Source organism: Agelaius tricolor, unplaced genomic scaffold (assembly GCF_023055355.1).
Source record: "Agelaius tricolor isolate 1412-34295 unplaced genomic scaffold, bAgeTri1.0.p SCAF_20, whole genome shotgun sequence".
In the NCBI taxonomy this organism is placed as follows: Eukaryota; Metazoa; Chordata; class Aves; order Passeriformes; family Icteridae; genus Agelaius; species Agelaius tricolor.
The window spans coordinates 11,652,274-11,678,999 of NW_027269280.1; the positions used below are offsets into that span (position 1 = coordinate 11,652,274).

Here is a 26,726-nt window from a genome sequence, read left to right on the forward strand (position 1 = left end):
CACACTGAAAAAACACAACCACAGGGGGAAACAGACACTGCAAATGGGGATCACACTGAAAAAATATAGCTAGAGGGGAAAGGGAACCTTCAAATGGGGATCACACTGAAAAAATATAGCTAGAGGGGGAAAGGGACACTGCAAATGGGGATCCAGCAGGGAAAAACACAGCCTGAGGGGAAAGGGAATCAATCCCTTCAAATGGGGATCACACTGAAAAAACACAGCCTGAGGGGAAAGGGAACCTTCAAATGGGGATCACACTGAAAAAAACACAACCACAGGGGGAAAGGAAACTGCAAATGGGGATCACACTGAAAAAATACAGCCTGAGGGGAAAGGGAACCTTCAAATGGGGATCACACTGAAAAAATATAGCTAGAGGGGGAAAGAGACACTGCAAATGGGGATCACACTGAAAAAACACAACCATAGGGGGAAACAGACACTGCAAATGGGGATCACACTGAAAAAATACAGCCTGAGGGGAAAGGGACACTGCAAATGGGGATCACACTGAAAAAATATAGCTAGAGGGGAAAGAGACACTGCAAATGGGGATCCAGCTGGAAAAAATATAGCTAGAGGGGAAAGGGAACCTTCAAATGGGGATCCAGCAGGAAAAAATACAGCCTGAGGGGGAAAGAGACACTGCAAATGGGGATCAGCAGGAAAAAACACAGCTAGAGGGGGAAAGGGAACCTTCAAATGGGGATCCAGCAGGAAAAAACAACCACAGGGGGAAAGGGAACTTCAAATGGGGATCCAGCTGGAAAAAACACAGCCTGAGGGGGAAAGAGACACTGCAAATGGGGATCACACTGAAAAAACATAGCTAGAGGGGAAAGGGAACCTTCAAATGGGGATCACACTGAAAAAACATAGCTAGAGGGGAAAGGGAACCTTCAAATGGGGATCACACTGAAAAAACACAGCTAGAGGGGGAAAGGGAACCTTCAAATGGGGATCCAGCAGGGAAAAATACAGCCTGAGGGAGAAAGGGAATCAATCCCTTCAAATGGGGATCCAGCTGGAAAAAACACAGCCTGAGGGGAAAGGGAACCTTCAAATGGGGATCACACTGAAAAAACACAGCCTGAGGGGGAAAGGGAACCTTCAAATGGGAATCCAGCTGGAAAAAACACAACCAAACCTTCACAAACAGGGATCCTACTGAAAAGGACATAATACGTGCACAGGAACCTTCACACTGGGATCCAACTGAAAAAACCCAACCAGATTCGCTGCAGAGGGGGAAAAGGGAAACCTTCACACAGGGATCCTACTGAAAAAACCACAACTGGGAAAATAAAGGGCAGATTCTGCAGCCTGTGGAATTTCACAGAGGGACAGGGGAATAAGGGACAGATAAAAGCTGAGCTCCTCCAGACAGTGAGATATGGATTAGAAGTCAATTGATTCCTGCCAGCAGCAAGGCTCACAGAAGCCACAGCACACCTTCTAAATATGCTTCTGAACTGCTCCAAGAAACAGCAAGCAAAGCCCAAATTATACTGTGCATTTTTCTTCAGTGTCAATGAACACACCTTACTAAGTCAAAGCTCAACTAACCATAAAAAATAAGGAGTAACCTGAAGTAAGTTTTCCTGGCCTGAAAGCTGTTAATATGCAGTCACAGCAAGTTTCTATCTTCAAATAATCTGTTATTAAATGTTTTAGGAACTTGGTTAGAGCCTTGATGTCATCAGTGTTCACTGTGAACTAACCAGTCCAAAAGGAAGAATTAGATTCCTCAGCAGAATCCATTTTCTAGTGGCAGATTCAAATACTTGGCCACACATCCTGAACCTTCTAATTAAATTTCTGGGACAAGGGAATCTTTGGGGAGCAAAGCTGGAGGCTGATAGCAAATATAATTGAATTAGGGTTAGTTAGCTCAGATTTTGCCATGTCTAATACATCTACTGAGATTGTTTTCAGGTGTTTATTGTGGATGCTGTCAGCACCCTAGTCAACCACACCTAAAAAAATGAACTGCACATGATACCATGTTTGCATGTTAGGATGGGACTTCTGATCATTCACAAAAACTGCTGCTGCATCACTGCAAACCCTTCCCTTGTGGTTTATTTGGTTCTGAAGCTTTTCCTGTAGCAGCTTTCTAAGATGAAAATCCTCTGATCACGTAAACAATTTTGTGACAAGGCAGGAAAGAACAGTCTCATTGATAGGAGTACCTGACTGGAAAAGAGTTTGGCTTTCCAAACCTGTTCAGAGAGCAGGATATACAAATATTTACTCCTTTATCTTTGTTTAAAGGTCTTGCTTCGATTTGTTTAGCTTTACTTTCAGTGTGATCAAAACTCTTCAGAACTTAATACAAAGTGGAAGAAAAGAAAATTATTACTGCAATCATAAATGACATTTGACCAGAAAAGCAGATCCATAACCCCCTGTGTAAAATGGACCTTTTCCTTGCATGTCTGCAGAGAATCTCTAGTTCCACTCCATAAGATGTATAGGAACTTAGGAAAAAACAACACAGAAATATCAGAGGTTTAATATCAGTGTTCTTACATGGAAAACAGTGACTTCAACTGGATATAATGCACAGACTAATCTGCCAAATTTTCTTGCTCTTGCTTTTCCTCGTGCTCTCTACTCTTACTCCCTAGTGATCACAATAAAGCTGTTCTTCCTCTTTGCTCCCTGAAGCTTTCTTTCAAGCTCTTTTTTGTAGCTTCCCTTTTCCAGACTGTACCTAAAACAGCACCATGCCCAAGCCCCAGGCACAGGCACTGCTCCTCCCCTTCCCAGCAGTGTCCACAAACACCTCCCATGGCCTGGTGGCCAAGAGCTCCCACAGATCCTGCAGGGCACAGCTCTGTAAACCAGCACATGCTTCTATTTCAACAGAGATGCTTTTTCTTCCTCCAAACCATACAATGGCTCTCCTTTCAGCCCACAGATGAAACACACATTCTGGAGCTGCTATTTTTTGCTTCTCTGCACGTATGTAAACTGGGTTCCTGCCAAATCCCAAAACAAGTGAATGCCTCATAATGGCACCACATTGCAACAACCTACTTAGCCAATTTAACTACACAAAACAATTTATGGTCAACTCCAGCACACTGTAGGAGTGGAACTCTGCCAATGTGTAGGTAGGTTCCTGGTCTTTTTCAGCATTATCTCATCCTTCATTTGAATCAGGAGGATCACTTGGATCAGATATTGTATCTGGAATTAGCTGGAAATAATTTTGCAGCTCCTTCTCATATATCCCATGTATCCATTTTAATGCTAGCCTGGAAATTACAACAATTTAGTATTAGAGCCATTTTTAATGCCAGAATATACAAACTGCATCCAGAAACCCAGGAAAAAGCCCCTCAGATAGAAACAAAGTTGTATCTTTTGGAGAATGCTGCTGTCTTCCACAACAGGGCACATTAGAAGAGGTTAAATTAAAACTCACATTAGGGCTGTCAGGTTTCTCACTGCAATTACAAAAGTAGGACTGATTTTAAAAGGAAAGTCACTAACTTTTCATGTGTTGACTTGCAGCTTCATAAATGCAAAACATCAATAGATAGGGGTCCAATGTTCCACAGGCAGCCTGGAGGCAAAAGCAGAAAGAAACCTGCCACCAGAGCAATCTTCATTCCATCACTGAGATTGTGTTAAGCAATATGCAAAACACTGAGGGGAAAGTGAGTTTATCAGAGCTCATTTTGTGAGTCATATGGAACTTTTAAGACTGTGATTTTAGTCAGAAACTACAGAATGTCTTGTTTAAATTTCTTTCAAAGGGAAAGCCCATCAGGTATTAATTTTTCCTTCCTAAATATCAATAAACTTCAAGAAGAATACTTCCAAATTCAGATCACACACACTGCAACTTTTTTTAAGAAGCTCAGTGTTAGGCTTTTATTACTTTTAACAAAGCTTAAGAGAGGTACAAATGCAAAGTCTGTAAAGATACAAGTGGGGAGAAGACCAGGAACTATTATTCACTTCAACTGAAGTTTTTGTATCATCACTTGAAAACTGAGATTTGTTGGCCAAGTCCACTCACAGAAGAGTGCAGATCCTTGTGCCAGCAGTTCCCAGTTCTTTGAAAGGTTTTGTAGCTGGTTCTGGCCACTCAGGGTACCTGACAAAACGTCTCCAGCTCTGGGCACAGGAAGGATTTTACATCCAACGCCCGCTCGTGTTTGCTGGCCACCATTGCCACTGCTGAAAGGTTCTCCTCCCTGCAGCCACAGCCAGCAGAGCTGTTTACACCAAACCAGAGGAAGGAGTGAGCCACTTCCAACAAGCCCAAAATGCCTCTCAGGATCCAAAACATCAGGCTGCTCTCCATGCCTTCCTGGCAAAACAAACCCGCTGCAAGAGTGGGGGCGGGGGAAGCCTGACACACACTGCTAGGAAAAAATAAATCTGGGAGTAGTGAAAACCCTGCAGAGAACTTAATACTGAACATGACATTAAATAGAAAGCTGAATAATGGAGCCAGGCTGCCATAATCCTGGTGACACTTGTACAATTGTTCTTCAGCTGGGATTGGGGCTGTGCCTCCCCCTGCAGAGCTGCAGGCTCGGGAGGAGGGGAGCAAAGAGGAGCTGGGAGCAGAGCTGCAGAACTCTGGGACTTTCTAGTTCAGGCACTGAAAATAGCAAGGAAGGAAGTGCTTATTATTCCTCCATGCTGCTTACTCCAGAACTTTAGGGGAGGGGATTCCCTGGGGTTTAGGAATGCCTCTCTGAGGAGGAGAGGCTGACAGATCCCAGCAAAGCCCAAAGCTCCCTGGGGATGGCTGCTGCTGCCAGGCACAGCTCCAGGCTGAGCCATTTTCTAAGCACTGATCAAACTTTACTCTCTCCCTGCTCCATGGAAATGGAGAAATGCAAGTCATGCTTCACATGATCCAATTCACATATAACAAGCAAACACAGAAACCCCACACTAATACAAATAAAGACTTCCCATTACTTAATTCCCTATTTTTCATCCCTTTTTTTTTTTTTCCCAAGGGGTCCTGGAAGTTCAAGTTGCACTACATGCACAAACTGGATTGCAAGTGCACAAGCCAAAACCAAACATTTCCTCATTTGTCAGTCTCAGTAATGTCCTGCTAAGAGCCTTTAGTAAAAACACTTTAAATATTATTTTAAGATTGCTAAAAAGTATGTCAAAAGTAGCAAAATAACTAATTAAGTGGTGCAGGGAAGGCAACAATTAATAATGTAACTATCTACATGGTATTTCAAAATCATGAAGTTGAAGTAAGCACAGCTGTAGAATCCCTGGAAAGCTCCCACTTTCCTAAGTCCCTGCTTTTATATAGGGTTAAGCACAACATACTGAAACACCACCAGTTTTACTCATGTTCTGTCTTCTTAGTTACTTATTTAATTTCATTTTCTTGCTGTGGGTGCCTGCAGAGGAAAGGAATATGCTTCAAGCTGAACAGATTCAGCACACAGGGTTTGAGAGCTCTCTCTCTGAGGTCAGGAAGGTCCAGCACAGACCACTGAATGTCCCCACCCTCCTGTGCCAGCAGGGCTTTATTTAGTGCTCCACTCACAACTTCCTGCCACCCCTGAGCACAACCATTAAAACCACTGCCCCCTCCCCCATGTAGCACATTTCTAAACCACTTTTTCTCAACCAACCTTAACATATCTCCTATCTCATATCTCTTATTATTTTCCTCTGTCACCTGATTTTTTTCTTCTTTTCTACAGATAATTCTCTTATTTTTCTTCCTCAATTCCTCACTTCATCCCCACTGCTATTCAGCCTGTAATGGAACAATTCTGCCTCTGTGAACAGGAATGCAAGTGGGCACAGAAGTATTGAGAAAGGCAAGCAGAGTATTCAGAGTATTAGAAGTGTTATCTGCAGGGCCTGTGCCATCGAGCAACCCTGGCTTACTGTAACTGAGCTGATTTCAGGAAAATCCTACCAACTCTTCCAGACTGTAGTTATTACATAGAACAGTAACAGAATGTATTTAAAAATATGAGAATACATAAATTACAGTTTATCAGCCTGGCAAAGGAAACAGAAATAAAGGCAAAACTGCAGCAACCTCCTTTCAGTAAGTCAAGAACAAGCAGGATTACAATTCCTAGTCTATAAGGCAAATATTGTCATTTTCTTATCTTTTAAATACACACACACTTGGAAATGAATAAACAGCATGTATGCATTTTGGAAGAACTGTGGAATTCTGTAACTTTATTTCAGCAAGACAGCAGCATGAAAAAATATTGAGAAATGGAAGTGCACATGTTCCAGTCATCATATGCTGATAAAGAAACATAATGGACAATTTTCACCTCCTTATTTCTCTCTTCAATATACAATATATTTGCAGGGTCTTAAATTTCAGACTTCTCAATTTCCAGAACAATCATTTTACAGTTGATTTGACTTTAAATTGGTTTTAACCCTATGAAAAGAACACCCAAACCACAGCCACTTTGGGAGACTGAGCATGAGTCAGGGACATCCACACAGGAGGCAGGGAAAGGGAATGATTTCCTTGCTGCATAAGGATTAAATAAAAGCAGAAATGCCTTGTTAAGATGAGTTACAAGTTCAGGTGGAATTAATGAAACAGAAACTGAGGCCCAGAGATGGCCTTTGCAGAGCTCTGGGTTTGGCCACTTGCCAGGCAGAATCTGGAGGTTTATGTTCACCCAGTCAGGAGGCTTGAGGAGTTTTTACTCTGATGGTTCCCATGTACCATGTGATTTCACAACCATGTCAACAGAAAGTCACGTCACTTTTTTTTTTTTTTTAAAGGGAAACAGCTAACTAGACTGTAAGCAAAGGAAATAAAGAAACTATTCTACTGCATGGCTATGACAGAAAGACAAAGAAAGAAAGGAAAAGCGACACAGCAGTCTCTTGAAACTTGGTTTGAAGGTGCAATTGTGCTCAAACAATACCACAGCTGCACTCCCTCTGGAGCTCTGCAGCAGGCAGCACCCACAGGAAAATGCAGCAAACACAGGAGTGTGAGCACAATGCCCATGCTCTGGGTGAAGGGGGCTGCTCCCTCACTGCTTCTCCAGGTTAACACCAGCAGGGTGCTAGACCTTTCAGTGCCTTTCTGCAGGCCACTCCAAGAACTCCCTCTTTTCAGTCCCTTTTCCTCTAACCTGCAGATCTGGGCTGCTAAAGCAAAAGTGGATTTGAAGATAAAGCTGTAGAACACTGACTTTTTTTTCCCCCCTCTCTTCTGTTGCCAGCATTAACAAAGGTTCCCTTCTGGACAGCTGGACAACTTCTCAAGCTGGAAGGTCAGTTACTGATAAAAAGACTTTGGAACAAATTACTTAAGTACATTTATCATCGTTCCTCTATAAGCTGCTCCCTTTTACCAAATGTATTTTAGGGGAGAGAAAAAAAGGGATTGGTTAGGAATTAAATTACCAACAGTTAAGTTTCATTCACTGTGTCCTGCAGACAATTCAAGGTTACCAAAGGGATGCAGAAGAGCAGAAGTCATCCAGAGACTTAGACTCAACAGAAAACACTGAGGAGTTTCTCCTCACCCATGTTGGAATTTCAGATTCTGTCTTTGTTACTTCAGTTCCCTTTTTTGAGGCACATTTTGGTTTCATGTCATGTCCCTTTATGAAAGAGTTTGGATTTTTTTTCTTTGGAGGATATAAAGCACAGAAATCCAGAGAACACAGACTGCTTCTGAATCTTCTAACACACAAATAACTTGATGCAAAAATCTAATGAAAGAATATGAAAACTTTGATGGGAAAAAATCCTTTACCAGAATTTTGAATTTCTTTAGTCAATTTTTGGGGCCAGATACAGGAAGACTTCTATACCACCAAAATAAATGGAGAGCAGGGCACATCTAGACAGTGTCAGGGGTTCTGGTTTCACCTAATAGACAGCCTTTCCTTGAATGAAGAGGATTTTCATGCTAAGAACTTTGCTGTGTATCTGCTACAAGCAGACTGCCTGGCATGAGATGCAAATGGCACTAAAAGGCCATGAAAGAAGCTTGGTACATGCATGGGCAGGCTTCTGCACCAGCCCCCTGAGGACATTAGCAAAGTTCAACTTTTTTGACAACACATGGCATGAATTTAATCTGATTCCACACATCTCTAATAGAGACACACACATTTAATGGTAGCACCCAGAAACATTTTACAGAGGGGAAAAGGCATTTAGGGGATGGGGCTCACCTGAGCTATTACAGGCTCCACGTCAGGATGAGATGAATTACAAACTAGAAATTACTATTGCCTTTCAACACAAAGGATGATGGCTAAGTCATAAAAGATGGCAAACGTTAGGGGACATAAATGACAACCAGAAACTTTGTCAGTGGCAAACCAAGGCTGAGCCCCAGCACTCAGTTTGACCCCTAAAGGAGGTGCTGCAGAACCCCAGAATTTGGGTTAACACAGAGCTGGAGCAGCTGTTGGCTCCCAGAGAAGGGCAAGTTTAAGGATTGTGAGATATTTTTTGTTTTCACCCATACCCCAACACTTCTGCCTGCACAGTGAGTGTCCCAGGATCCCCAGGGGATACAAAGCAGGCAGCCAGCAGTGTCCAGACACTGTAACTGGCATTATTTGAGGGAGCAAGGGTACCTGGGGATCCCAGCTGCAATAAAGTGTCCAGCCCCAAGGCCCTCACCTCAGCAAAGACCTGGACCCACTGCAGGGGTGCAGAGGAGGCCACAGAGGGGATCAGAGGGCTGGAGCAGCTCTGCTGGGAGCCAAGGCTGAGAGGGCTGGGACTGCTCAGACTCTGGGAAAGCCTCAAAAGGGGCCTAAGAAAAAAGGGGACACACATTTTAGCAGGGCCTGTCACGACAGGACAAGGAGCAATAGTTTTAAATTTAAAAAGGGTTGATCTAGACAGGATATAATGAAAAACTTATAACATAATGAGGGTGGCAAAACACTGGCACAGAGTGCCCAGAGCAGTGGTGGATGTCCCATCTCTGGAAACATTCATGGTCAGAGTGTGCAGGGCTTGGAACATCCTCATCTGGTTGAAGATGTCCCTGTTCTTTGCAGGAGATTTGGACTGGGTGACCTTTAAAAGTCTCTTACAACCCAAACTGTTCTGTGATTCTACAATTCTGTGATTGTACCTCAGCCTAATTTGAAGAAACTTGAAAATGGCTTCAGAATTATCAGCTATCATTTCTGAGTACCATTTGTAGCACCCAAAAATAGTGAGCATGGCACAGAGCATTGCTGAGGTTATTCTGACAACACTCCTGCCTTAAAAACCTGCTTTGGCACTACAGCCTAACACAGCCTCCATCATCCAGTGCAGTATACACAGTTCCACAAGGGAAAGGAGGACAAGAACTTGGTAACTTGAAGTGCTGTGCTAATTGCTGAGATTCAGCACACTGGTAATGTGGAATTAACATTCTGAATTAACATGAAGAGCTGTTCAGAGATTCCTCGTGCTGTAACACTGCAGTAAGGGTCTCCTGCTTTTACAGAATGTCACTTCTACTGTTTCAGCCTGAAACTCTTCAGGCTTGAAGGATTTGAAGGAATGCATTTTCACCCACTTAAATACCAAGTTTTAGATGTAAATTACTGATTATCCAATACATAAAGACTCGTTGGTTTTGAGTATTTTAAACTAGGCTGTCAGAGTGCTAAAAAGTTATTTTACCAAAATACTCCAGTTTTTATGCCAACACAAACTGGTCTTCCATCCTACATCCCTTGCTTTTCAACAAACAAAATGCTTAACTGCCCACTCCCACCCAACAGCTGACATGCAGCATCCCTGCACTGACAGCCCAGACTTTCAGCTTTTACTCTCCTCTACATAATGAAACACTGAGTAAAATATCAAGATGAGAGTCCATAAAATCCCAGTGTTTGCAAAATATTTCAGCATGTTCATAAAATGCTTAGGAAAAGTGACATATGCACCTTTACATTTTACATCTATATCACTGTGAAACTCCAAGTTTCAGAAAATATCCAAAGCTGCAGGGTTAGATCAGCAGCACAGAGGAAAATGCTATCATTTCAGAGAACAATACTGATAAAGCAGTCAGTGTTCTTTCTTGTCAGTACCAAATCACTAGAATCCATGGCATTAGGAGATCCTGCTGAGATCTTTGAGCCTGAAGAAATACAAATCAAAAAGTCCAGAAAATGCTTGCTACTAATTTCCATCACCATTTTTGAAAACAGAAAACCCTCTATAGCAGCATCAGATGGCAGCTCATAAAATACAATCAAGTGATGATCCTGGTAGAGAAAAGACTTCACTTTAATTTGATCTTGATAAAAAATTACATCTTCATAAAAATTACCCAGAAACATCCTCCTTAAAATGCCTGCTTGCTAAGATGCATTTTTCAGACACCACTTTCACCTCAGAGTTCTGTGAGTGACCACACAGCCACGTTGCCTGACTTTGGGGGGCACTCAGGGACTTTTCAAAAGAGAACATTTCTCCTCAGTGACCTGTTGGGTAGCTTTTTCTCAACTGACCCTGCTAAGTAGGAAAAAGTAAAGCAAGTTCAAGGTGACACAAGAGAAAATCAGGTTTGTGGAGAGCACATACTGAAACTTGGTCAGGAAGGGGCCACGTCATTGCTCAGAAGTGACAAATCCATATGTGACAACTGCTCTGCCTGGCTACTGGCAATTTTCTTTAAAGCTACTATGACCTTACATTCATAGTTTATAAGTCTAATTTTTAGTTTATAAGCCACAGATTTCAAAACACACATAGGTAGGGGCTTTTGCAGCTTATTTAACAACAAATCAAGATTATGAAAGAAGCCAGTAAACCTCACTGAATAGATTGTGAAGTTATTTATAAAAATTAGGAGAGCTGCATATTGGAACTTAAAGGAAGAACTGTCAGTACTTTTAAAAGCACTAATATAAACAAGCATTACCAACCAAGGTGAAATAGAAAAATGCAATACATACCAGGAATAGTACTTAAAAAATATCCTCAACTGTTCACTATTGGAAAACACTTTTGCAGAGTGACAAGAATGGCATGTTCCATGACAGGCTGGTATTTTGGTATGTGCACACAATCTGGAAGCACGCAGAAATACTCGAATCTTTTGTCAATGTTGAGAAGAAAAATAGCAATGGAAAGCAGAAGGAACAAACATTTCAACTCCTCTAGTGTTCTGACAGAGGTAAAGTGACAGCAGGAGCTAGCAGAAAAACCTTTCAAACCAGAATTCTCTAAGATCTGACTAGGGTTCCCTGCTCCTTCTTCTAAGGGCAGTTCTAGAAAGACTTGTGTTTGTAAACACATGACTTAATTCGTATTTGAAGGTCCCAGCTCTGCCTGAGGTTTCCTACTGGCTTAGGAATGACAGAAATACACATCCTGGAGTTCAAACAGTTTGTCAGCTGAAGTTCAGGGCAGGAAGAGCAGCTTATTTGAAATAGGTAGTAAGAAACAAATGTTCCATAATAGAGGTTATGAACCAGAAAAAGCCACATGCAGTCGGTGAAGCCTTGGGGAAGACATACTCCTCTCCAAAAACTACAGCTCTACGTGAGTTTGCACATTTCATCCTCAACAATTAAGAGCCTCCAATTAAGCCATTAGGAGCTGACAAGTAATTAATTTCATTATCTCATTTCCCCCCCTACAGCAGCATCCACAGAGCACTTCCCTTCTCTGTCCAGCAAGTGGAGGCCCTGAAGGAATCCTGACGGCTATAAAAGGTAAAAAAATCTCTTTCTGTTATGCACCCCACAGCTAATCTCAAATTATCTTTTCTCCTCTGATACAGGAATTCATGCAACAAAAAAGAATTTCAGTAACTGTTTCTCTGTATTTTACCTTTTTTTTTTTTTTGCGGGGGAGGACACATATGTGTGCTAACACCTTATGCTGTCTTGCTTTCAGACACTGCCAGGACTTCCTCAGAAAAACAAAAGCAGCTCTTTATGCAGTTGTAAGAGTAAGTGGAAATGCCTAATTCAAGTAAACAGCAGCCTGCCTAGCACCCCAACTAAAGTTAACTGATCTTTGGTAACACCAGAGGAGCAAGCCATTGCAGGGAAGCAATAATTTAATTACTCTATTTACAGTAACATAAATCACAGTATACACAGGGGAGCTTCAATGCTCGACCAGCAGCAATACCACAAGAGCTCAGTCTGACACAAGGCATGGCAGTATCAGCTCAGAAGATAGGGCACAGTGTTTGATTTCAGTGATACTGTGAGACAGAAATTATTTGAGAACAACCAGAGTAATTATTGAGGGGGAGGAGGAGTTAGGAAGGCCTCAACATTTAGAGTGTTTCAGACTCCAATAAAGATGCTAAAAACACACAACAGTGCTATTACTGAAAACAGTATCTGGGTATTCAAGATGTCAACCTGAATATGCTCCAATAGAAGGGACACAACTTGCAGCTCCCTGGGTAATGAAAACCTCTACAGCATATGCTTTAATTCTTAGATCTGCTTCATGCAAAATGCCCCCTGCACACTCAAAAATCTGCCATTGCTCAAACAAACAGAGGCTGCAGTAAATTAAAAAACCAGAATCGTGGAGCTGCCACAGCCAATGCCGCAAACAGCATGTGGCACTTGCTTTATGCACAACACCAGAATTTACTGCAATTAAGACATACGTTCTAAAATTATAAACATGTGACCAGACAAAGCTGACTGGTTTTAACAAACTGCTAATTAAATTGGAATCCTCTTATCCTCTCTCTCTCTTTAGCTGAATGAAGCAGCAACTGTTACAGCATCGTGGCTCATGCAAAGCAGACACTGAACAACAAACAGGCTTTGCTGTCAGGTCACCGCTGAGCAGGGGAATCTCCCGTGTGCGCCGGGCTCTGGCAGCAGCGCAGGGAGCGCACACAGAGAGCACAGCTGGGCTGCTCTGTGCTCGGTGCCACCCGACCGAAAAGCCCCTGCAAGCTTTAGGGCTGGATTAGGAATGAGGGTGCTAAGTAATTCATCCCACCCAGAGAGCGGAGGAAGGAGAAATCCCAAACAATACAGACGGAATCAAACAAAAATCCCTCACCCTTTCGTCCCCCCTTCCAAACTTCTCTCGACTCCTCCGTTTCCCATCGCCCTCAGGATTTTCCCGTGCAGCAAAGCAGCTCTGTTCAGCCTCTAACCGCAGGCGAACCGAACTAATGAAATAAGTATTTCCCAACCACGGCGGCAAATGTCATCAGATCTCATCTCCCTCCCTCCAGCTCGGATGAGCCCAGCGGCGCCCGCAGCCCGCCCAGCACCGGGAAGGGATTCCCCGCAGGTCACGGCCAGCCTGAGGGGAGGCTCGGAGAGCCCGCGGGCGAGCGGAACGGGAAAGGGCAAAGGCACGGCACGCCGAGGAACGCCCTCCGGCGCGGGGGAGCCGGCAGCTGTTCGTGCTGCTGCGGGCACAGAGACCGAACTTCCTCCAGCACCGCGTCCGTCCCCGCCGGAGCCCCCGGCCTCCCCGCGGGGGAAGTTCCCCGAGCCGCCCCCCGCACTCACCATCACCGAGGCGCGGGCTGGCTCCGCCGGAGTTCCCCGGCGGCCGCGGAGCCGGAGCGCGCCCGCCCCCGCCCGGGCCCCGCGCCGCCCCCGCGCCCCCACCTGACCGCCCCCGCCCGGCTCACACTTCCTCTCGCACCGGAGTTGCCCGAGCCCTGGAAGCCGCATACCTCGGATTTCCTGCCGCCGCGGATAGTTATTTATTTTATTTCTGCCTCTGCCTTCGCCGCCGGGAGGCTGCGGGCCGGGGCCGGCCGTGCCTGACAAGAGGATGTCGGTGCCGGTTACCGCCGAGCCCGGCTCGCAGCCATCCCGCTGAGGGCAAGGGAGCCAACAGCTGCCGCTGTCGGTTCGCGAGCATTAATAAAAACCAGTTATCTGCTCCCACCTGTCCGCCAAACCTTCCCGAAATATTCCCTGACCCAGTTTAACCCCGCGGGTGCCGCTTCACCGCCCTTCACCTCGCCGCCACCGAAGGCCCGTCCGTGACCTATTTTTCCCCGGTTCGCTGCTGCGCCCGCAGCGCCGAGGCGGCGGGGCCCGCCGGGATGCTCGGAGCGGAGCCGAGCCCAGAGGCACCGGCCGCCTCCCCGCCGCAGCTGCCGCCATGGCCGGGCGCGGGGCCGCCCCCGCAGCGGCACAGCCCGCACCGCTGTGCGCTCGCCCCCGCGGGGCCACCCCGCGGCTCCCCCGCACGCCAGCGACACCGGGGCTGCCGCTGTCACATCGTCCCTTCCCCGGCTCCTGCGATACCGGGGTGCTGCTGGCAGCGCTCCCGCTCCAGCCCTTTGTCACTTCTTTCCTTACATCCTTCTGCCTTTCTCAAACTGTTTGAGGGGGGAAAACAAAAGATCTCCCCTTGTCGTTTCCCCCGGACTTCTCTCTCCCTGCTTTTGATGATTTTGGTCAATCCCCCAATGAAGAGACCCCAAATGTGTGCCAGCCCGCTGCCAACCTCAGTCCATGTAATCCTGCCTCACAAACTCACTGACACATCTTTCTCAATCTCAGCTCAGCACAGCTAAACTCATCTTCTTTTCCCAGCCACTGATCCAGTCTCTGAGATTAAGGTAATCTCAGAAGTTTAAACATTTTATCTTTACTTGCTCCTTTCTCTCACTTCTGCAGGCAGGGCAATTGCTTTGACCTCTTCCTTGCCTTACCAAGCATTACAGAGACTTGGTTTGGTTTTTTTCCCCTCTTCCACTTACGAGGATTATTCCGAAGTACTCAAAATCCACCCTGTTTACTAACACCTCAGGTTTAATACCTTGCTTCTCAACCACGACAGTCCCCACTATAGGTAAAAATCAGGTGCTAACATTATCTTCCTTTCTCATCATTTTAGCCACTTTTTACCCATCTTTTCGTCATGTTCCTATTTTCTTAGCACAGCAATTCAAGGCTTCTCACACTCAAAGTCCTGTACACCTTGCCACTTCCTACTTATTTGTATAAATCATACACATACTTCTATGCTTAACAGCATCTTGAAAAAATAGCTGAAGAATAATTCAGCTACCCTATTTACCTCCTATAAAAATATTAATCAACAATAGACTGTTTCCACCTAAACTGTAAGAGGGTTTAAGTCTTTTGTTTTAAAGATTTCACTGTGGGCATTGCCACTCTCTAAAATAACCCATGTCTTCACTGCCTCTCACATCTTTCCACCAAAGGCAATAACAAATTCTATATTGATTAACAACACAGTTTTGACACTATCACTTCAAAAATCCATTAACCTTTACTCTTTTGGCTGCATAGCACAGATTTACATTTTAAATACAGAACTGAAATGAATACTTACTTTCTATATATTCATGCAAATAAGCTTCCTTCTGACCTGCCCTTTTTCATCTGCTCCTTTAGTCACAGTAGAGCTCCTATCTCCTCTATTACACTAGGGCTTTTTCCTATGTATTGTCATTTTTTATGCAAATTAAGTAGTTGCTGTACCTGGAATTAAATACACTGTTGGTGTTCACTCATTTGAAATTGTCTCTTTATCTTTAAAGTTTAAAAGGATATGTTTTTCACCATGTATTATCTTTGTTTCTGTCCAATTCCAAAGGTTTCTTATCAACTTTTTGTCTCTCTGACTGGCATTTTCATTAATCACCATGGTATTTCCCATGTTTGCACTGCAGACTCCTACAGCATACATTAGTCAGTTGTCTGAACCCTCACAAGCAGAAGGAATTTTGCAATATTTGCATGTGCAGGTGTACATAACTTACAGTGCTTACTGAGCAGAAGAATTCCAAATTAGTTACCTAAGGTAAAAAACACATCTGCTGGATGAAGGGCAGGTGGCATCCCCTGTACCTGTGGGAACAACCCCACACCACAGGATTATTTGGATATGGGACGTGTTACCGAGATGCTCCAAATTCAGGAGGGCTGTGAAGAACAAGTGGATAAAAGCACCTGGTGCTCATAGAAAGGGACTAAAGCTTTGGTGCTCGTGTCAGAAATGTCCCTGATTATTCTCAGGCACCCACCCACACCCCTGTGAGTGCAGCCCTGAGCAGGCAGGGCTGCTCCAGGCTCCTGCAGAGGGTGGCTGGCACCATCCTGCTGCTGCTCTTGGGTCAGACTCAACACCACCTAAAATCAAAGACCTTTTCACTCATCACTTTTGTACAGAGCAGTATTTGGGACACAAGATTGAAGTTTTCTGGTTGGTTAAGGGTAAAAGATGATACACTGGTTTTTTATTTTATTAACACTGTGCAAATGAGGGCTATAGAAACAGCTAACATCTACTGCTTTTGAAGTTAATTTAGGTGATATAGGAACAAAACAGTGTGGCTTTATGCATTTTGGCAAGGAAGGATGGATGGGAAAAAGACTGACAGAGCAATTACAGGGAACTTGAAACATGCCCAGAGTCAACAAGATGACCTAACATTTGTCCTTTTAAAAATAAATACTCAGAATGAATAGTTTCAGCTCAGCAAACTATCTCTGAGAAAGGAAAACAATCACCCTAGGTGCAACTGGTAATCCTCAAAGACCATGTCCTGTACTCGTCCTTCAATTATGGGAAAGACCATTAAAACCATTAAAGACCATTAGAACTGACAAGTTTGTATTGCACTCTGTGTTTCCTACTTTGAGCCTCATTTAAATTTTTTTTTTGGTTTAAAAATTTTTGGTTCTTCAAATCAGCCCCAATCAGGAACAGTCTGATGAACACCTGAGGCAGAATCACCTGCAGAATGTGAGCTCCAGCATGTGCTCTCCAGTGCCACAATACAAGGAGCCAGATGGAAATGATTTTCCACTTCTGCACTCTGGGATTTCTCCATGAAATGTTCCAGGGTGAATAATGAATGTTCACAAAGATTGAGGCCTCTCTGCACTGCTGAGATAAGGGTGCCAGCTTTCCTTGCAAACACAGCACATGAGTTTGTTAAGGTCATTTGAAATTCTGTTCCATTTTCAAATGTTTTTGGTTTTTTTTTCAGTTGGAAGGATATGCACTGTAAATCCTAGCATGAACTCTATTTCCACTTAGCAGAGGTGGATTTCACCTCTTGTTTTTAAGGAAGTAGGACACTGTTTTCACTTATAGATGACTTCATTTTCCTTGTAGAGATAAGAGTAATCTGAAGTTTCCAGTTCAGTGCAAGTCCTACAGGAACTAGAAAGTATCATTCCTCCAGCAGCAGGATTTGCCTCCTTTAACTCAAGTATTTTCTTGAGTTCTTTCTTGTTTCTTTCTTGCAAAGAGTAAGATAACAATAGCTACCAAATTGAAATATTTACCTAGAAACCCCTGTCTAATCCAGACTGGTGAATTTTGTGGTCTTATATAGCTATTTTCCAGGAGAATTTCTCTTTTCCACCAGAAGTGAATTTGCTATAATTTTATACCTCAAAAATTTATTCAAGAACAGCAATTTCTACAGATAAAGCTATTACTTTGGGAATTTCAGATGGACCATATGCTGTCTGTCTAGAGATAAACAAATATAAAATCATATCAAATTATTTGCCTACACATAACATTTGAACTGTTGTTCTCAAAAGGGCAAATGGAAGAAGAAAGAACAAGTGCAAATGGAAAAATGGGAGAGGAAGATGTCAAAAGGCAGCAATAGGAAGAAATGAAGCTGAAAGGAGATTTGGAACAGAAATCTGCAGTTCATTGTCTTGCTGTCTTCACCTTGCTGCCCACATACTTAAAAGACTTCAGCTTCAGATTCATCTCCTGGTGGGCCTTTCATTCTGTCAGCTCCAGTCTGCTGCTGCAGACAGCTCTCAGACAGAAGTTTGCAGGAAGAAAGACACTTTGCTTTGCTTTACCTTATTGATTTGAGAACATACAGAGGCAGGAAATCTTACTCTGGCTCAATTATTCACAAAAAGCATGCAGAGACTTGTCAGATTTTGAAGGGAGAGAAGTGACATATTGAGAAGACAGTGACAAAATAAGGCAGCAAATGGGCCTACATGGGAATGGTTTACCTGCCTGCCCTGTCCCCCTGATGCTCAGCCCAAAACCAGTGGCTGTGATTTCCAGCAGTGATTTCAGAGATACTGACTGCTAATTCACCAAGTGGAGACCCACCCTTCTGCTTAAAATCATTTCTGCCACACTTTGTCAGCAGGGTCACACTGACTGATTGTCTCAGTGCTGGGCTGAGAACTCCCTGGGCAGGAAATGGGTAAGGCACTTAAATCCTGCCTGTCTCCTCTTTTCTTCCCTAATTCAAATCCTTTTGCTTCCTAAGTGCCTGGGTGACACGGGGCACAACTTGGAATAATAACTTCGATGGCACAGGAGTGGATATTTCTGTATGTCAGCAAGGGCAGTGGACTGTTCTGGAATTTCACATCAAGACACTGATGATCCCCAAAGCAATCAACACTGGGGTTTTTGGTAAAATTCTTCACTTGAAATTCTGTAACACAACCTAGCAATGCTGAGAGCCCAAGTCTGTTTCCTGACCAAAACTCCCTCCAGCTGGAACACACTCACTGCTGTTAATTTAAATTTCAGTCAGTTTCTAATACTTTTATAGCTGAGTGTTCTGTTTACAAACTATATAGAGTATTGCTTATTTGCTCATGCAATTTAAATATTGAAAAGAAGGTTTTAAAAAAAAACATTTAGTAAAAGCCTAAGCTTCCAAAATCTCTTTGTTTGAAATAAGCTTAACTTTCAGAAAATGTCTGTGTACATAGTTGCATGTTTTATTTGAAACACTAGAAAATGTGAAGTATTATTTTTGTTGGTCCTAAAAGTAATGTTCTCTTTAGTATAAATAATTCAGAAAAGTACTTTTGCTTTCTTATTAATTGGAAAAAAAATTACAATGAAAATATCCTGACCTGAAACCTGCTGGGAGTAAGTAATTTTCAGTAAGACCTTTAGTACAGAGCTGTCAGTCTAAGGGCAAACAAAGCCATATGTTTTTCTTTCAAGCCTGTTGAAAAACCTACTGTGCTACAAGCATGAAAACAGCACCTTTATGTGTCACTAAATACAATTTTTAAGGATTAAGTTTATCCCATTGTTGGTGTTACAGCTTACAAAGTGCTTGGAATGTGCATTTCATTTCAACACTTCCATTCCCTTCACCAGTATTTTCCCTTATGCTACCAAGAAAATTCCTTTGAAATCAATGCACTGCATTCACCTCAGAAATCCCATCTTCATTATACAACAACACAGGCCTGCAAGCCCTCCTTCTCTTTAAAATCTGATTTATGATTCAATTTCAGCTTTTTTTAACACTGAATCTGCCATGAGCTCTGACACACATGGATGACAAACATAAAATATGCACTCTACACTAAGCAGATCACCCAGGACAGAAGGCAGTGCTGAAGTGTCACTGAGTTTGGGATGCACACAAACTTCTCCATGGATGAGCTACATGGCCACAAGAGCCTGGCCTGTGTTCAGATTTGTCCAGATTTTTGGCAATACTTTAGTCACTTCAGTACCACTGGAATAACTGGAGCCTGCTGATTCTGAAATGCTGTAGTTGATAGCTGTACTATTAATTAAGAAAAAAAGGAGCAACAAACCCCAACACACACTTTTAAACCCTTAGTGTAGTCTGTCAGGAGGAATAAACCAGGTATTTGTGAACAGAAATCATTTTAGCTGTTACACCAAGCACATTAAATTATCTCAAACATCTGAATACTTAAGAAAATGCCATTGCATTAATGACTCCCACTAGTTTCAGTCTGCTAAACAGAAGATCATAGTCTAAGTGCTAATTCACTTTGAATATACACACAGGGAGCAGCTGAAGAGATAAAGATTTAAATAGAAAATGACCAGCTAGGAGTTTCCAGTTCTGATTTTTACTGTGTCAGCAAACCAAATAGCCAGTAAAATTCATAATTCATTCTGAGGAACTGCTAGGAAGTGCTTCAAGTAAAAAGCTTGTGGTGGCTTTTTTCCTGATTTTCCTTCCTCTAACCTATAGAAAAATTAAACTTCAAAAAAGCCAAATTTGTGAAACTTTATTGACAGGAGGTGAGTAAGCAAACTGGAGGAGATGGAGTAGAGGCAACAGAAATGAACAAAGGCCATAAAGCTCCTGGAAAAAAACCATTTGTCACTCAAGCTCTTACAGAAACTCCCTTGCTGGATCAGAGTAATACATCTGAGTGTTCAGAGGAGCATGCTGAAATACTGACCACTATGGGCTTCATTACTTTCACTCACCCACTCAATCCTATTTTGCTTTAATTCCTCTCAGGAGCTGAGAAAGTCACCTTGTCTAAGTGGTCACCCCTGCTGTTTCCACAGCAGCCACCACGCAAACTCCAGAAGTGCTCCCATTATGCCAGGAAATCCTACCTCCTCCACAGGAGCCCAAGAGTCTGCAACAATAACACACCATACAATATTCAACATTTTTACTCCTCTAACTTCAGGAATTTTGCCAAAAGATGGAGTAGTATTACTCAGAGAACTCCCACTGCAATGTCCACATTTCAGCTTCACTCGGTGCCATTGCAAACTGCTCAGCCTACACAGCAACAAAGATGCTCTCACCTACCATCATCTGCCATCTTATCTTCTCCATCCTAACCTCTTTAACTTGGCCAATTATATCCTGCTGTGGCCATTCAGTTAAAAATATTTATCTATAAATGCTGCTTGCTTGCACAGGTACACACAGGCTTGCATCATGCTGCTCTCATCCCACATTCTTCTGTTTTCATTTTTGCACTAAGGCAGTGTTTATCCATGACAAATACTTACATCCTTTTCCAGTGAACTGAAATTCCTAGAATATTTCTCATTAAATGCACTTCTTTAATAAAATAAAGCTAATTTAACTATTAATGCTCTTCTTTCTACAAGAATGGAAGTTATTAAAAATTACCATAATTCCAGGTAAATTAAAACCATCACTGGGGTGCAGAATTCTCTCAGGGTTCCAGAAAGGCAGGATGAGCAGTTTGATGGAAGTGGTTTTGTGTTCCCTTACTGCCATTTGGGGTCTTTCAGAGTGAGATTGGTATTTTTACACAGACAAGATACAGGAATGAAAAAAATCTGCCATACCTGGAATATGGAACAGACAAGAGCTGAGCAAGATATACAGGCCAATATCTCCCCCAAAAGCAGTCATGGAAATATCTACAAAATTGAATGTACAGAAGAGGAAACTGCCCTGGTTAACATCACAGAATCCTCTGAACATACAACTGGAGGAAACAGCTCATCAAAAAGCACTGTTCACCCTGGCTTTATCACACACAGCTCCACCTAAGGAGGAAGAATTGAAGAAAACTTCTGAGCATGGCTTGATTCTGGCTCTACATTTATTACATAAATGCTCCTCAGAGCGATGCCCTCAGTCATGGGAATACCTACAAAATTGAATGTAGAGAACAAGAAACTGCCTTGGCTAACATCAGATAATCCTCTGAACATACAACTGGAGGAAACAGCTCATCAAAAAGCACTGTTCACCTTGGCTTTATCACACACAGCTCCACCTAAGGAGGAAGAATTGAAGAAAACTTCTGAGCATGGCTTGATTCTGGTTCCACATTCATTACATAAATGCTCCTCAGAGTGATGCCACCAGTTTTAGAACAAAAGAAGGGGGAATTTAAAGACAAAAGGCCCAACTTCACCACTTCAGACACATGGACATGATTGGCCTGCTCAACACTCCTGTGTGCACTCCACACATGGATATTAGCAGGAATTCTGTGGCAAAGCTTGCAGAGACTATAGGAATTTGTAGGAGAAAGGAAAGCTAATGGCAGCTAATAAAGATTAAATTTTATGTCTTAGATTTTCTTCAATTATTCCAGATTTAGTCTTTCCTGGGTTTGTTTGCTTTGTTTTGTTTATGCAGCAGTCTACACTGATCTAACTGTTCTTGCCATTTATTTCCATGATAAAACTGTGAGAAATAACTCATAGTAAGAACCTGCAACAACTAGTCTGAGAAACAGACATATAATACACATAGAATATAAAAACATGTATTTTAAAGACCTTTCATGGATCCCCACCTTTAAAATGCTGTTCTCCAGCTGTATTTAAAAATCTTAAGTTAGTTAAAAATCCTATTTAAATTTTTTTTTAAGAGGAAAGAAGCCAATCCAAGTGTAAAATAATCCCATGAAGTGCCTAAAGGTAGCTCTTCCACCTGTATCTGACACACAGCTAGCAGATGGAAAAATCAAATCATGGATTTATTCATTACCCATTTGTAAAAGGACACTGATCACACAGTATTCCAGCAAGCCTCCACCTTTCAAATGCTGTTTAGAGTGGGTGGAATGGTTGCTGCTAGACTTTTTAACTCCAGGTTTAAAACAAAGTGCTTTATGTCCTCTAACACTACAATCTCCATGACAATCTCTCTTCCACACAGCAATAGCTTCATTTATTTTAGGGTCATTTGCTCCCTTGCTTACCTTTGCCTAGAAATTCATCTACTCAACAAAAGAAGAAATTTTCCTAGGGAAACAGAACGGAAAAAAAAAAAAAAAAAGCTGTTTAATATCCACTGGCACAAATGACAGTTCCAAAGCCCATGCTGTATCTCCAGGGATTTAGATTTATTGGCATCTTTACTAGCTGGGCCTTGGAAGGCTGCAGAGTTGGCCAGGAAGAACAGTGTGTATATACTGAGACAGAAAACTCTGTGAACGACGGACATTTTTCACTGATGAGTTCTGTTTTTCCAAGAGGATGGAGTGAAGAACTGTAAATAACATGTTGGGCAGAGGTTGAAAAAGTTATCTAGCTTTTTATAGGCAACTTGAAGACTTCATTGCTTGTGGGTTTCTGGGCTCAAGCCAATCCCTATGAAAGTTTCACTTGCACAGTTAACTCCTTGTTTACCTTTGGTCCCAGAGCTGTATCAAGGTTGCAGAAGAGAGTGAGCACACATGAGAGCAAGTGAGAGACAATGAGAGGTGCAACTCCTCTGGGCCTGCTGAAAGCATTCTTTCAACTAAAATGTTAGAAAATCAGTGGGCAGGGGGTGGATGAATAGAATGAAATGAACTTTACAGATGGAAAAACAAGGGACAAAGATGGAAAATGGATTTTACTGACAAAAGAACAACTATCAAGGGTCAAGTCAGAAGGGCAATCATTTAATTTTAACTCTCACTGTAGAGACAACTTGTGTCATCCTTTCCTGCTTCCCCTTTCCCCAGTGGAGGCCATTTACCATGCTAGGTGAGAAAAACAATTGACATACAACATATAACAATCACATTCATGATTACTAGACTAAAAGATGTAGATTTTTGAAAAGCTACCTTTTTCCACATAGAAACAGTTGTCCTTGGTAAATTCAACAGAGTCACAGTCACTAATCTTTCATACATTCAGTTTCATAAAACTGACTTTCAGTCATGAGAAAAGGGCTGGGCTATCACCTTATCACACATTTTAATGAATCAGCTTGTCCAAAATCTAAGTACTCATTAAAAACAAAAAAAACCCACCTCCAGTTCCCATATTCAATGCAAAAATAATCCTGTAAATAAGAATTATATGTAACCAATGCAAACATGCTTTCCTGAGTCTGCAGGCAGGTATGACAATGATTTTTTTTCAGTAGGAGTTCCTTTATCCTGTGGTGCAAGGAACATTCAAGGATGAGTGCTGGAAGCATCACACCTGTAACATTATTTTGCTCTGCAGAAGATACAGTGAAGGGTAATGGAGAAAATTAGCAAAGACCAAAAAGGAAGAAAAACAAGGAAAAGAGAATGGGAAAAGTGATTTGTTTGCATTTTTCGGTCTTCCAAACTTTAGCTTATAGTGTAACTATAAAATATCTGCCATTTAGACAGCTGACTGTATTTACAAATTAAGGCATATGATCATAGAATCATTTGGCTCAGGAGGGACTCCTGGAGGGTTTTTCATTTATTCCCAGCAGTTCTCCACACAAATATGTCTTCACCACAGCAGAAATGGTTTCCTCTTCCAGATGAGGAACAATAGGTCTATAATGTCATTATTGGGGAACGTAGGGAAAGCTGTGAAATCCTTGTTAAAATTCCTGGGGCAGCAGGCCAGGCAGGCAGTGAGGCAGAGCACAGGGTCTGGGCTATCTGTGCCCCAGGGGAGGCTCAGCTCTGCAGCCATGATATTTTCTGAAAAATCCTTTCCTTAGGACTTTTTCTCCTGAGAAGCTGAGAGGTCTCAGGGACAAACTGTAACCAATGGTTATCTGCTGCTGTGGAATGCAACAGGTGGATCTGGGATTGGCTCATGTGGTTGTTTCTAATTCATGGCCAATCACAGTCAGCTGGCTCAGACTCTAAGCCTTTGTTATTCATTCTTTTTCTAGTCTTAGCTAGCCTTCTGATGAAATCCTTTCTTCTATTCTTTTAATATAATATATATCATATATTCAATATAATATACTTAATTTTTATAATATTATAATATATTTAATTAATAGATTTAATTTATATTTATCATATATTTAATTTATATTTATCATATATTTAATATAATATATATAATAAAATAATAAATCAAGCTTTCTGAAACATGGGGTCAGATCCTCATCTCTTCCCTCATCCTAAGACCCCTGTGAACACCATCCCAGCTCTCCCAGCCCCTGTGCAGCACAGCCCAGCCCTGCAGGAGCCCCTGAGCACAGCCCAGCCCTGCAGGAGCCCCTGAGCACAGCCCAGCCCTGCTGCCAGCAGCAGCAGCAGCAGCAGCTCCCAAAGTGCCACAGCCCTGCACGGAGCAGCCTCCTCTCCCCAGCACAAGGAGAAAATCTGCAGCACAGAGATGTCTCCTCCTGAACATCTGAGCAGTTGGTGGGAGCTGGCAGGAGGAGCTGCATTACTGAACAGCCCTTGCACAAAGCAGAGCCCTGGGCCTGCTCCTGCCCAGGGAAAACACTGACATGTCATGGTTACAACATGGCCACGTCCTGGAGAGATTAAAGACAATTCTATCTTCTGAAGTAGGTAGGAATTTAACCATCTCCTAACCAGATATCCCTAGGGACCCTGCCTAGACTAAGCACAAAAAAGAAAAATAAGTAGTAGAAAAAAAAAATTAGATTATTATTACATGTTGTCATTATGGCATTGTTTTGTTTAGTGCAACTACACAGTGGCAATGGTCACCTTTTCTAGACACTTGGTTTTGCATATTAAATGGTACTAAGTCTAATACCTTGATTCAAGCATTATCTAGTTGCTGGAATCAGAGTGGTTTTTGGGTTTTGTAATGATTCCTTTATGGTTTCTGTTCCCTTGTGGCTGCATAAAAATGGCATCCAAAACCATCCCTATCTACCTAGCCTAAGCACAAAAAAGAAAAATGTAAGAAAAAAAAATAGACTATTATTATATGTTGTCATTATGGCATTGTTACTGTTTTGTTTAGTCCAACTCCACAGTGTCAATGGTGGAGACCACCTTTTCTAGGTAGTTTTTGCATATTAAATGGTACTAAGTCTAATAACTTGCTTCAAGCATTATCTAGTTGCTTGAATCAATCTAGTTGAATCAAAGTGTTTTTTGGTTTTTTTTTGTAATGATTCCTTTATGGTTTCTGTTCCCTTGTGGCTGCATAAAATTGGCATCCAAAACCCTCAGAAGTAGGAACAGCAAAATGGAATAACTAAACCCTTGTGATTTCTGGGATATCCCTTGAGATTTCTTCTTTTTCTTTTTTTTTTGAGTTGGCAACCCCTTGTACTCATTTTCAAATAAAGCATTAGAAGCACTAAAAAGACCAACATTTTTTCAGAATCAATCATGATCAAACTAAAACATAATCATTCATTTTCTCAGAGCCTCCACACATGGTTAAACTGCACCTCTCACCATGCTGAGGGCACAATCTCAAGTCAATGGATGCACAGTGAGTTTCTTCCAGTTCTTTCCACTTCCCCCCAGTCTGATTTAAATGGCAGAGGTTTGGATGGAAGGCTCATGTTCCCATAGCAGATGTCTAGGTGCTGGAAGCACATTTGCCAACCAAAAAGAGACACATCAACTCTGAGCAGGAGGAGAGTAACTCAGATCTCTCACCAGCCAAGGACAGGAAGGAAAGCAGAGTGGTGAGATTGCTACAAAAGTGGTTTTAGTCTGCTGCTCCTCCAGTTTCAAGTTTTTGAGTACATGGCAGGAAACACTGAACCTTTCAGTGAGGCTGTCTCAAGCAGCCTCGAGGAGCTGCCCCTTGGCACTCTGTGCTGCCTGGGGTTCTTCAAGCCCACATTGGTGGCAAACTCAGACTGGGCAGAACACAGACCTGAAATGGGTTCAGAGCACCACGAATGGATTTCCCTCCTCCCTTGGATGATAGATAGGCAGCTGTGTCTAACAGAGACATTAAATTCTGTGACAAATCTTTCATTGTAATCAAAGGCATGAGAATCACTAATGCTGAGGTTACACTTCAGAAAATGGGAGAGAAACAAACAGCTGGATTGGATCAAAAGAACATCCCATATATTAACACAATGCCATATTTCTGACAGTGACCAGTAATGTGTATCTATGGGAATGTAGAAAAACAATTGAGGCATAAAATGAAATCTCCTTGGTGGAACTGCCCAACTTCCAGGAGAGCTGAGACACGTTGCCTGTTTGTCCCCTATATTGGGGACTTCACAGGAGCCTTCTTTTCTGCATCTCAAATTCACCTGCATGGCTCTGGTCACACAGAACCCCAAACCAGCACCTTGCTCTCCTTTTCAGAACCAGCTTTGCTCTTCAGACAGGCAGATGTAACTCTCAGCC

General features: G+C 42.5%; 3 protein-coding genes across 3 annotated transcripts in view; 1 reads left to right on the forward strand and 2 right to left on the reverse strand.

Annotated features, from left to right (window-relative positions):
- The window catches only part of KLHL22 (kelch like family member 22), a 303,656-nt gene that overhangs the window by 117,999 nt on the left and 158,931 nt on the right, over positions 1-26,726 (forward strand). The window lies entirely within an intron of this gene.
- The window catches only part of CABIN1 (calcineurin binding protein 1), a 116,572-nt gene that overhangs the window by 31,921 nt on the left and 57,925 nt on the right, over positions 1-26,726 (reverse strand). The window lies entirely within an intron of this gene.
- LOC139598809 (PE-PGRS family protein PE_PGRS26-like) lies at positions 1,850-14,272 on the reverse strand. Its single transcript, XM_071445629.1, has 2 exons — positions 13,873-14,272; positions 1,850-13,744 (listed from the first exon to the last, which is right to left on the reverse strand). Exon 2 carries the CDS (start codon positions 13,650-13,652, stop codon positions 13,116-13,118), a length of 537 nt encoding a protein of 178 aa, XP_071301730.1. The 5' UTR covers positions 13,653-13,744; positions 13,873-14,272; the 3' UTR covers positions 1,850-13,115.

Coding starts and splice junctions, on each gene's coding strand:
- LOC139598809 (XM_071445629.1), bottom strand. CDS start 13,652: ATGCGGCTTCCAGGGCTCGGGCAACTCCGGTGCGAGAGGAAGTGTGAG.